Here is a 13453-nt window from a genome sequence, read left to right on the forward strand (position 1 = left end):
GAATAAAATGTTTTATTACACTTTGCATGTTTGGGACGTATTTAGTTCACTTTGCGACATTTGAGTTTTATTTCTTTGGGGCATATTGGGGTGCCTTGTCTACTTTTCCTCTTCTCCTTTTGTAATAAGGTTTAATAGTATATCAAAAGGTATTTAGAAAGATCAAGAGTATATGTTCTGTTCACAGTTGGAAAACCAATTCAAAACTGGAGATTGTGAAATATCCTCCGAGAAAATTTATCTGTCGAATTTGAGGCTATTTACATTACCTTTTTTTTTTATATATAGTCTGATAGCATGTGAACACCATAGATTTTGGCTTTTTTTTATTACGCACTCAAAAGTTCTTTTTTAATATTTTTTTCTCTTTCAGGTCAAAGGTTCCTTAAGGTGTCAAAATCTCCAATATCAGCACCTCTGGCTTTTCCTTTTGACATAACTGCATCAGGAATGTCATTGTTAAGCGATGATGGGATAGAGCTGACGGGGCCAGATATAAACGCAATTCACAGTCAAGGTTTGTCCTTGAGATTTTGTTGTTGTAAATATGCAGAATAATTTTAATTGAACACCCATGATTACGGGTGCAACTCTTAAAATGTGGATTACTTCAAGTCCTCACGTCCTGAAAAACCTCCTAATAACTGAAAGTCTGTCTTTTCTTTGTTGCAAATGGCCATCCTTGATTAGGTGCTGAAATTAATTTAACGAGTCTACGTCAAAAATTTGTTTCTCCTTCTTCATTTTCCTTCTTTTTTTTTTTGGTCTTCTTTCCATGTCTGTAAATAAATGCCTCAGATTAATGACAAATATGCAGGCCACAGTGACATTATCAATTTTAATGGGGAAAGCTTGCAGTGAACAATCAGAATGGAATCTGCATGTAGTAGGAATGTTTGTTGGCAAAGGTAAAACACTATGTAACAGTTACAGTGACTCATTTTGAACCATCTTTTTGGGTTTAACTCGTATATTTTTCTTTTTCATTTTTTTCATTTGGGGGGGGAGGGATCAATGAACTGAAACTGAATGATCTTTAACAACTTCGCTATTTTAGCTTCATAGTACCTCTTACAATCAGAAAATTACTGAGAGTACGGATAACGAAGCACTCTCATCCTATCACAAGAAGTCATATAATTAAAATTCTTTTTGTAAGTATCAATTTAATTGACATGACATCTTTTGATAGGATGAGAGATACCACTGTTCATAATCCAGGAATACCTAATAATTATTCCTTACAATCATAACCGTTTCACTCTTGAGCAGGGTTTTTTTATTTTTTATTTTTTGGTTTCAAGTACATTGCTTGTGGCATGGAGTATCTCTGCTGTTATTGCGCACAAAAGTATTGTGATCTTGATGTTTATATAGCCTCTGGGAATTTTTATATTTTGCATAATAAATTTTAACAAAATAAAATATTTATATTATATCTCAGAACCTTATTACAAATTTTCATGAACATGTCCATGAGCATTTGTAAGCATACACGTCTTCTTTAGCTGGACTTTTCTACTTCAGCACAATTTGTAGGTCACCAACTTTCATATTCATGATAAAAAAAAGAAAAGGCACTGCTGAAAACACAGGAAAAAAAAAAAGAAAGGAAAGTGAAGAACTGAAAAACGAGAGAAGGAATATGTTTGTTGGAATAATTGTAGAGTAAAATAATCGTTTGGAGATAAACAGTGACTAGTCAAATTTAAAAAAAGATATATAGTTACTGTAGCTCAAAAGTGAATTTTGGATATTTGCCTAGTCTAATGCGGCCCAATGCGACTGGCATTGGAAATGCTGGGAGGCAAACCATTTTTATCCAAAACATATAACCCAAAAAGATGCACTGGAAGTTGAGAAACTGATTCAAAGAAACCATCCAAACCTGGAGCAGCGAAGATTGAGAAGCCCATTAGCTAGGTTGTTGCCTTTCCCGAAAGTTATGAGTAAGTTCAAAGTGAACTAGAACTTGACTCAATAGGAGGATATAACACGACATTTCAAAATACAACTCGGGGGATGCTTGTGAAGTTAAAACCAATTTACAGCCATCAGAGATTCCAAAGTCATAAATGTGCAGTTGAAAATATGAAATTAAGCCAGTTCTAAGACCTGAAATCTCAGAAACATTTTTTGTGCCGTTTACCAAATTGCAAGAAAACCCATGAATGAAGCTACCATCATGTGATCTTAAGACTCCCCCACAACTATCTCCTATTGTAACTCATTTTCTATTCTTGATGACCAAGTGAATGGGAATAGTACAATTGATTAAACAGATCAGCTTCAATGATAATGTTGCCAGCCTATATTCATCAAGATAATTATGGCCAATATAGCAGCAACCTAGCTATAACGTCTTGACAGTGACATTATACCAAATGAAATTGACTGATGCACTCCTATTTAATTGCGAGAGATGATTGTCTGAGAGAAGAATAAGATGTAAAAATGTTGAATTTGAAGGACCTATGCATTAAGGGTACCGTTCATATGTGGATTTGAGTTTTTCTATAACTCATTAAATATTTATTACTATTTTAACTCAAATATATATTTATCACGTGCGATAGGTTGATATGGACTGAATTAATAATCGAGCCCCCATTTTTTAAGCAATATATATATATATTCTTCGTAACTCTTTTCTCCCATACATATTTTTCTCTATTTTCCAACACATTGTTCCTTCTATAGTATACACACTACTTTTGATGATTAGATTCATGATCTCTTCCTTTCCTTCTTAATATATAAATAAACGTACGTACTTAGAATCCACAAGCTTTCTCTTCTTCGCTGGGAAAGAAAATCAACCGAGTTGCAGGCATGCTAAATTGTTAATAATCGAGCACTATTAGTGTAGGTGATTGGGTAATGGTAACCAAAAAAGGGGGCATGCTCGCAAATAAAAATGGGTGAGCTCGAAACTTGTGCGGCCTGATGTACTATAGAAAACATCAAAAGCCCATCAAAATGAACAGTCTACTTGTCTAATCCTACAGAAGAACAAGGACAAACATCAGCGTATAAACGGAGACCAACAAGTTGCATGGCTGATGAGAAGCCACTTGTGATTATACTAAGAGAAGATACCTTGCCAACTTTGATTGCTTTTTATCAAGTGGAGTGTCCATGCATGCAGCATGCTTGTTCATGATGCCAATAATAAAAGAAACAAATGCATTGAAAGGTGTGATTACGATTGTTCAGTCCTCGTTTACCTTCAAATAGGCAAAAGGAGTATAACTATACAGTGGCAACATTTTGAATCCCTATGAGAAAATGGGTCTTGAAAGAGGTCTTTTTTTTTTTTTTTTCCTGGCAAAACACTGCACGTTTGTACTTCTCTCTAATCGTGTCCATATATAACATGGTTGAAAGGTCAATTTTTTTTTTCTTTCTTTTAAGTTTGTTTTTTCTGTGCTTTTGGGAGGCCAGTTGAATGTTATCTGCATCTAGGTCTTATTGCAAGTTTTGGCACATAGAGTGAAGGGAAGAAGTTATTGAAAGTTAAAACAAAACTTTGGGTTAGTGGAATTAATAATGATGCAGATGAAGACAATCGAGGTACGAACAATTGGTGAATGGGTTCCACAGCATATATGGGGATGCAAGTAAGTTAGGTAGAAGTAAATTATTTTCATTTTTTAATAACACAAGTGTAACGAATATATATTGGAAGAGAGAAAAAAGCTTCCCAACAAATCAATGACCCATCTTAAGAATTAAAAGTTTGGACGATTCTATTTTGGAAGAATACTTAGAGCATCCACATTGACTTCTTCAAATAACATTTCATCTCTAAATTTAGCTAATTTTATCAATAGTTGGCCCACATTAAATTAGCGAAACACTTTTCATCTTAAATATTATCTACAGTAAATTCATCTTTTTCTTTAAAGATGAAAAGTACTGTTTCACCTCCAAATACATTGTTTATTAATTTCTGCTATCTCTCTTCCGCGTTTCCTTTCTCTTTCTTCTTCCCTCTTCCTCTCCCGCGTTTCTTCTTCTCTTCTTCCCTATTTCTCTCTCGCGTCTCTTCCTCCGTTCTCTTCTTCTATTTTTTTTTCTCTTCTTCTCTTCTTCCCTCTCCCGCGTCTCTTCCTTCTTTCTCTTCTTCTAGTTTTTTTTTTCTCTTCTTCTCTCGTTCTCTTCTTCCCCATTTCTCTTCTCCCGCGACGACACTCTCCAGCACGGCACCGCGGCAACTTTTCTCCACCACGACAAGCACACGGTAAGATTCGAAACCCTATGCATGCGAAGAATATGTTCTATAGGCTTGAACTCAGGTCCTCTTCTTTACTCTGGAACTGGATGATTAGAGGGTTTACGGTACTGGGTCGGTTTGATTTTGCCTTGTTATTTTACTTTAAGATGTTGGGTTGTGGTACTTCTCTTGATAAGTATACTTTTCCCTACGTGATTAAGGCTTGTATTGGTTTGAATAATGTAAATTTGGGTAAGTTGGTTCACGGAACAATTCAGTTGATGGGCTTTGAGTTGGACATGTTTGTGGGTAGTTCTTTGATCAAAATGTATGCGGAGAATGATTGTATTAATGATGCGCAATGTTTGTTTGATAAAATTCCACATAAAGATGGTGTTCTATGTAATGTCATGCTTAATGGTTATGTAAAAACTGGAGATACTAGTACTGCTCTAAAAATATTTTTGGTAATGAGAAATAGTGAAATTAGGCCCAATTCCGTGACTTTTGCTTGTATAATATCAGTTTGTGCCTCAGAAGCAATGTGGAATGGAATGATTTCTGGATTTGTACAAAATGGGTTTATGCGTGAGGCTTCAAATTTGTTTCGTGAGATGATATATGTTAGTGTCAAACCAGACTCAATCACCTTTGCAAGCTTCCTTCCATCAGTTACTGAAATTGCAGGTCTCAAACAAGGTAAGGAAATTCATGGTTACATAGTAAGACACGGTATGCCTTTGGATCTATTTGTGAAGAGTGCACTTATAGACATATACTTTTAAGTGCAGGGATGTGGGGATGGCACGCAAGGTTTTTGGCCAAAGCAACACAGTTGATGTCATCGTGTGCACATCTATGATTTCAGGTTTTGTGCTTAATGGAATTAATAGTGATGCTTTGGAAATTTTCAGATGGTTACTAAAAGAAAAGATGAGACCAAATTCTGTTACCCTGGCAAGTGTTCTGCCTGCTTGTGCTGCTTTGGCTGCTCTGAAATTGGGGAAGGAACCAAGTTCGATTGTGTGAGCATATCAGCTGCTCTATCTGCATGTGCAAACTTACCATCACTCCAATATGGAAAAGAGATCCACTTGCTATTTTGAGTTTTTGGTTAGTGGACTGGATGCTCATGCTAGAAATTGGCCTCAATGGAGGAATTACTGAAAGCTCTTTAAGTTTGTTGTAGTGTTTCTATAACATTTATTTTCTATAACATTCATCTCCTTCAAAGCCTTGTATAGCCTTCAAATGATGGCAGCTTTTCTTATTTACATTGAGTGATGATGTTTGTGAGAATTGGCTTGGTTGCATTGAAGATCGATGGAATTGTTTTGATAATATTGATATCGTGTAATGAAATTTTGTTTATTGAATTGTGAAAATGAAAATGAATATAATTGTTGGAAATTATAGGAGGTTATGAAAATAGAATTAATTAAAAAATAAAAATTAATTATAAAAATATAAAATAATAATATTTTATTATTATAGAGAGTGTGATGACTAATCTAATGTAGACTTTAAGTTTTGAATGATTAGCTAAAAGTGAAAAAGTTACATATTAGTCAAAATTTGAAGAGTAAAATAGTCAATCTAATGTCAATGCTCTTATAAATACTTGAGAGTGTAAAATGTCATGTATTATTTTTTAACTGACTTTGGTTTTTGGTACATCATTGTAATTTTTCTCCCAAGCTAACAACTCATATTATATATATATATATATATATATATATATATATTATGATTCTCACCCTCACAAAGGGTGTGCGAAACAAACCAATTGTGTATATATATATATATATATATATATATATATATATATATATATTATAGGTACGAGAATATAATTTGATTAAACTCGTATCAAAAGCTCAAAACCTCACTTTTTAAATAATCCTCAATCCTGAAAATTACATTACCCAGGGATGGGGAACTTCATGCATGTACGTATCCACATTTATATTACCCCTACAGGGTTGCATGCCTATGAACATTGTCAATACAATATGTGGTTAGTTGTAAACCTAATCTAGAAAAGACTTGTAAAGATTGCCGTGGCTTTTTGAGAGTTTGTACGTAGCAGTAGTACTACTACCTTTGCATGGACGGCAAAATGTATATTTTAAGCTTTTAATATATATATATATATATATATATATATATATATAAAGAGTTTCTTAGTGTGCACTCCATCGTGCAAAGGTTTAACTTAATCCATGAATATTTATTCCTGTTGGTGGAACGGAGGCGCTTTTAAATTGTAATGAACATAAAGAACTCTACAACTGACAACTGTGTTGTTGCTTCTTCCTTCTTCATCAGCCAAACAAAAGATATAAATTACTCTATCACCTTCGGCCGCTATTGGGTTTCTTTATCTTAAACAAGAAAAGATTCTGGGAGTTGCAGCCAGAGATTTTGATGGTTTTTAAGGTTTCTTTTCTCTCTCTCTTTAGCATTCGAACATTTTATATTCCATCCCCTCTTTGGAGACTTTATATATATATATATATATATATATATTGTTTGCGTAGCTGTTTAATTGATTTGTGTGTATGAGATGCGAATCATTCATGCATACTGACTCTGAGCAACCAGACTGACTTTGATACACTAAACAATGCAAAAAATGATTATCAAAGCTTGTCTGATATGTATCAGTACGTATTCATCAGCCAGCTACGCATGCTTTAAGCCCAACAAAAAACAAATGCTTATTTATTTATTTATTTATTTATATATAGATTAATCTGGATTACGGTCTGATTACTCCGCATAATTATAAACCTTATTTATTATTAATTAATAATTAGTTTATGGGATCTTAATCTCCTCGAAAATTTTATGCTCCAACGAGGCAATTGTTTGCAGTTGGCAATTGACAATTGACTCCGCACATACATATCTCTAAAAGATGATACACTATACTTTGCTTTACATAGAGTCGCATCAACTTTTCCACAATCAACAATTTAATACCATTTTTTAATATATATATATATATAATTAATTTAGTCACCATAGCTACAGAAAATCAGGCCTCTCTATATATTATATTAAATAATTCTATATGATTATAAGGTTTGTTTATCTCTACCTAATCTTGCATTCTTCATGATCAGGTGCAAATTCACTTCTTCCGATAGGTTGGATTCATTGTTAAGAAATTAAAATATTAGTTAAATTAATGAGATAGGAGACAGCCTTTTACTGTAGCATGTCAAACAAATGGGCCACCTGCGTATTAAAAAAATCAAATCGTCATGTTTCTCATCATGGACATAATTAATTCTTATATATAAACACGAGACAAGTTAAAAGGGAAACTTGAATTTTTTTTATTTTTTATTCTTTTCCTTTCTTCTTGAATCTTCATTTGGCCCTGTCGTCTTGCCGACTGACTGACGAGAAATTTTTATAAGTTTTATATCCAATAAATGGTTTGTCTCTTGGCGAGGTTGGTCGTGTTTACCTGCATGTTATTAATTTGTTTTGGTCTTGGACATGTGTTTTCGTGTCTGTTTTTCTGCTTGTGCATGCCTCCCAGCATGTTTCATGTGAGTTCTCTTACTTTATAGCTAGGATGGAGCCCACCACCCAGAGCTTCTTTAAAACAAAATAAGAAGTTTATAGTCATTTTCATGGATGTTTTGTCCACACTTGAGATTATATATATATATATATATATATATATATATATATATATATATATAAATTAAGTAAACGATGATACAATGATACTTTGTAGGCAGTCACATTATAAATAATCTTATTAATTTTGTTGTATATGGCAAAGTCATGTGTAGGTGTTTACACGTATACATCAATCAACCAAGTAATTTCCTCATATATAATATTAGAATAGATACAAAATTATAGATTTAGAAAGATCTTCAAGCTGTATCTATTTATAACAAACATTATTATCACCAACTAATAAATTTGATACGATTCTAAAACTTAACTTTTTTTTTTTAGGTTAGATACACTTCTAAATTGTTTAATTCCTGTGCACTCATTTTGAAATTTACTATTAAAAGATAATTTTTTTATATGAATGACGTATTTAATTTTTATTTTTAAAGAGCGCATATGATTTGCATATTCTATAACTGTTAATATCATTTCTTATAAGAAAGTGATGTATATATTTAATTAGCAGTCTCTATGTTTTATTTGTTTATCTGTTCATTCTTGGTGGCCTTGGTTCTTAGCCTAATTTTCCTTAGGTTTTCTAAAATATTTATTAAAAAAATTCAAAATTTAAAGTTAAATGAAAACCTTAATATAAAAATTTAAGAAAATATAATTAAAAAAGTCGATCAGGCATTTTTTTTTTTAAAAAAAAAAACCCAAAAGAGTTAATATTATAAAATAAAAAAGAGTAAAGAAAAAGTCTAAAATATAAAACAACAGAAATTACTTCAAAATATATATACAAAATCTTAAATAAAAAAATGAAAATATTAGAATGTAGAAATTAAATCATCGGAAAAAAAAGGGGGTGGCCGCAGGCAATCTTTGTGGATATTTTATTGTCATATATATTACAAAAAAGGGAACAGATTGGCATTCCACGCTTGAGGCCGTAGTTTGTTTGAAGGACAGGTAGAAATTCCAATTATTAAAACGTGCAAAAATCAAACTTAGGCAAAATGAATGAGAAGAGTGTTAAAAAAAAAAAAAAAAAAAAAAAAAAGAAGAAGAAGAGTGCATGAAGATACTATACAACAAGATGCCGACAAACAAACATTTTCCTATGGTATTTCCGAAATACAGGAAATGTGTTATCTCTCATTCTATCACTATATATCATATAATTAATTAAAATTACTTATATAAGCATCAATTTTAATTTACCTTGCATTTTTTACTACATAATATTAATCATGCTAAAACCTCCATTATTAATTTAACATTAATACTCAAGAGTTCCTTTTACTATAAAGTGATGACTCGTCTTCTTTGTTTGCAAAATTAATTCTAAAACCACCTCTAAGTTTATGTAATACTTCAAATGCATTATCTCACTTGATTTATATTCTTCAAATTTGACTAAAGATCTATTTGGAGTTGCATTAAGAGTCGTAAAAAGTATTTAAATAGTCTTAAAAGTTTTTTAATGAAAAAATTCAATTATTTGAGTGCTACATATTAAAATATTTTTAATCTCAAATAAACTAAAAAATACATTTGAAAAAAAATCAAAATGATGTTTTTCCTCAAACCTACTTTTTTAGATAATCCGGAATGTAATTCAAATTTTAAAAAAATTGTCAATTGGCAAAAATACCCATATAATTTTCAGATAATTATAACTTTTAAACTTTTAAAGATATGGTCATAATTTTTAAAAAATCAAATGATCATCATTTCTACCTCATAAAGTATTTTTTTAATTTATTTTCAAACAAATCTAACATATTTAAAAGTGTTTTAAACATATGATGATCAAATAATAAATAATATTTTAATAGTAAAACTTATTACTTAAATTATAAATTATTGATCCTAAAGTTATAAGATCAGTTCCGCTTTGGAGAGGTCATGACTGGTTTTGCCTTTAGATCAGTTCTCATATTATAAGTTAGAAGCCGCAGGAGGAGAGAGAGAGAATGGGATGTGAAAGAGAAACAGGGAGAAACTGGAAAACCCATTTGGGCCATTTCCTTTCATTTTCACACAATACACACACACTCTCTCTCTTTCTCTGATTCACACGGGGAGACCTCTCTATTGTCTATTTTCTAAGCTCCATTACTAAGAAATGTCTGCTCTCTCTCTCTCTCTCTCTCTCTCTCTGCTAATGCATTTCATTTCTTGTTTGTAATTTTTATAGCTGAAATTTGATGGTTCTAATTGCAGAAGAGTTCCCTGAATTTCCAACTTGTGTTCATTTTTTGTTTCTTTTCTGCAATTCTATCATTTCTTCTCCAAGAGAATGCTTGCTGAGAAAACTAGAGGAAATGCAATAAAGAAACGTAAGAAACGCAAAAACCATCCAGATTTTATATTATATTTTTTTGTAAATGAATGATGAAATTCTCCCATGGCAACTTTGCTGAGAAGTTTTGGTGAAGGAAACCGTTTTCGAAATGTTTTTGTTGCCTGTTGTTTGGTTGCGAGAGAGACGACTCGGAATTGAAGGTGACGAAAGAATTTCGATGAGGGTGAGAGAGAGAGACCCTAGTGAGGAACTAAAGGAAGTTTGCTTCAGGAGAAAGAGATTAGAGTTTGCTTTGCTTCAGTGCGTTGCGTCCCATTAATAATGAAATGAGTGGGCTATACGTGGTCGGCGCCTATTGGAGGCTGTTTTCATACCAAAATTATAAGTATCGGTTAGAAGATTTTTTCTTATAAGATATATTTCTTATCGTAATCTTAAATATGCACGAAGTACTAGTCATGTGACTCATGTCTAGTGCTTGAAAATGCGTGCCTCTAACTATATATCCTTCGTAAAACATAATGTTTTCTATGAGTTCGCTTTACGAGCTAAATTGGACGGTTTATGCTACAAACGGCCAACGGGTGCACGTTCATGTCACGTGTTTAATTGGTGACTAAAACGCCCCTGTCATGCGTTTGCAGCAAATGACAACCGTTTTCATCGGTGTATCTTCTAGATTATATAGCTAAATAAAACTTCTTTATTGTGAAATAATTGTAACTTTATCATTGATTGATCCTACAATTAAGTTTTATAGAATTCTCGATTTCGAATTAATTCAATTAAATTTACAAGCTTAACTTTAAAATTAAGTACTATGTACTATAACCTTAAAAAACTACTTGAAAAAAAATAATATAATTTGGTAAATAGTTCGTAAGTTATAATCAAATATTTATTAAATATATAATTTTTAAAAAAATGAAGAAGGAGAAAATATCAGAACAAAATTAAAATTATATAAACAAATAAATATAATACTGATAAAATAATATCATCCTATCAATCAATGTACAATTTAAATAGTTTTTTATTTTAAATAATTATTTAAAATATATATTGATGCCACAGAATACAGAACAAATTATCTGAAATAAATAGTTTTTTGAATTTGTGACAATAAAAATAGGTACCTTGACTAGATAATGACAAATCACCCTTTTGTTTTGATAGCATGATCAGATAATGACAGATCACTTACATGAACGGAGAAGGAGAGTCCACGTCTCCCCCAGTAAACCTCGTACATCCTTGCCGACAATATGCCCTCCAAAAGGTAACCCTAGTTGTACTTTGCTTTTATTAAATTCAACTCGATGTTTGAAAAAGTTATATTTATTTTTATTAATTAAATATTTAGTCCCCTTGTGGGGTCATGTATAAAATAGACAGTAATTGAGCAGTATCCAATATCAGGAAAAAAAATAAAATAAACGATGAGGTTGAATTAATAGATTAAGATTATCTCTATTAAGCATATATTACTCAATTTAATAGTATTTGGAGTTATTAAGATTTTCAGGCAGATCATTGTGAACAGAATAATTAGAAAACAAGTTGATCATAGTGCCTAACACTTACTATCTGCAAATTCTCCGACCACGATATACTTTGTAAAAATACGACACAATCATGACTATTATCTTAGAATTGATCTAATGAAATATTGTTAGCTCACCCTTTCTACTTATCTAGTAAGATACCTAGCTAGCTAGCTCTACATCAACATCCTAATTCAAGTGTTCATGTCATGGACTTAATTGATTGAACTGAGTACCAACTTAATTCTCAAAAAGTAATAGCAAGCTTGCTTGGTAGCTTTAACAATAATTGAAATTTGTCCAACCAAAAACTTGAAGAGATCATGACCCACCAAGAAATTATGAAAATTACATTATATTCTTAAACAATTTTTATACTAAATATTGAAGATGAGTACTTATTATATGGTCAAAATTTTTCTTTTTGTTTTATTGATCGGTTGTGTTGAGTCAATGAGATCCGAGAGACATGATTGTACTATGAGATCCTATCTACCGCTATTTTTCTGTCAGAAATTGATAGCATGCCAAGCAGAACCAACCGCAACATCATTTTTCATGAAAGAGTTTTCATATTCATCATTTTTACGTGTCATACATTATATATATATATATATATATTTAATTTATTCTTTTTAAATTAATTGAATTTTTTACTTCTATTATATACTACAGATTTAATAAGAGAAAAAAAAATTATATATGACATGTGGTGTGAAGATAATGAGTAAAATTTTTCTTTATAAAATGTACATAGTTCACAATGTTGTCAATCTGAGAGAGAGACAAAGGAAGAAGAAGAAGAAAAAAGTAGGTTTGTAATATATTTAAGACTTTATTTGTTTGTGATATATTCAAGACTTTATTTGTCTATGAAAAATTCTATTTTCAAGTCGGTGTATACAACACATTTAGTAAAATATTTATATGATATAATTTGATTTAAAAGATAAATTTTAAAATTTGAATCTTATAAATTAACTTTTACCAATTAAGTGATCATGTGGATTGTACGCTCTACATATCGACTTGTGAAGATAATAACTTCTTTGCTTATGGATAAAAAAAAATGTAATTTTCCTTTGTGTACTATATAAGAATAAAAACTGTAGTATGAGATCTTGTCTTTCAAGGTATAATATTAGAGAAATGAGATTCATATCTATTATTCGTGTCTATCGATTTAATGAAAGAAAAAATGTGAAGGAAAAGGATATGCACCCAATCCCATAACAAATCAATAGAATATTGTAGCGTTTTAATTATTAATAGTATAAAGAATTATTTACAACTACAAATATAAATATATGTTGTATTTTTACACTTTGTAATGAAACAAATTTAGAAAATGGGACACAAAAGCCTCGTTTGGAAGTTGAGCTGAACTGAACTGAGTTCATTCTAATTTTAAATTGAGTCTAACATTTAAATACTCAACTTTTAAATCATTAAATCTATCTCAACTAAAAATGTATTTACACGTGAGACTCATAACCTTTTTCAATTCAACACTTCTTTATACGTGGGATCCATAACTTTTTTTCAACTTTTCATAAATATATATAAACTCATATTAACATCCAAACATATCTAAACTCATCTTAGGTGAATCCGATAAAATTCACTCTACTATATCAATTTATTAATATTTATAAATAACTCAACTCAGATTAATATTCAAACGAGACCTAAAACCAAAATATCACCTCTAAACAACTTTTTAGATTTTCTTACTTTTCA

General features: G+C 31.1%; 1 protein-coding gene and 1 long non-coding RNA gene across 4 annotated transcripts in view; both read left to right on the forward strand.

Moving 5' to 3' along the window:
* The window catches only part of LOC121239837 (DNA repair protein RAD51 homolog 2), an 11661-nt gene extending 10599 nt beyond the window's left edge, over positions 1-1062 (forward strand). For 2 of the 3 annotated variants that reach the window (XM_041137171.1, XM_041137174.1), the window contains exons 11-13: positions 374-517; positions 818-968; positions 1016-1062. In XM_041137171.1, the coding sequence (XP_040993105.1) occupies positions 374-517; positions 818-861 (188 nt within the window). In that variant the 3' untranslated portion in view covers positions 862-968; positions 1016-1062. Of the gene's footprint in view, positions 1-373; positions 518-817; positions 969-1015 lie in introns of those variants that run through there. The other variant, XM_041137173.1, reaches the window with a different exon arrangement.
* A 3705-nt stretch (positions 1063-4767) lies between these two features.
* On the forward strand, positions 4768-5138 carry LOC121239682. Its single transcript, XR_005935341.1, has 2 exons — positions 4768-4915; positions 5008-5138. It is a non-coding gene; the product is annotated as an uncharacterized LOC121239682 (long non-coding RNA).
* Positions 5139-13453: the final 8315 nt, after the last annotated feature.

Source organism: Juglans microcarpa x Juglans regia, chromosome 7D (genome assembly GCF_004785595.1).
Source record: "Juglans microcarpa x Juglans regia isolate MS1-56 chromosome 7D, Jm3101_v1.0, whole genome shotgun sequence".
In the NCBI taxonomy this organism is placed as follows: domain Eukaryota; kingdom Viridiplantae; phylum Streptophyta; class Magnoliopsida; order Fagales; family Juglandaceae; genus Juglans; species Juglans microcarpa x Juglans regia.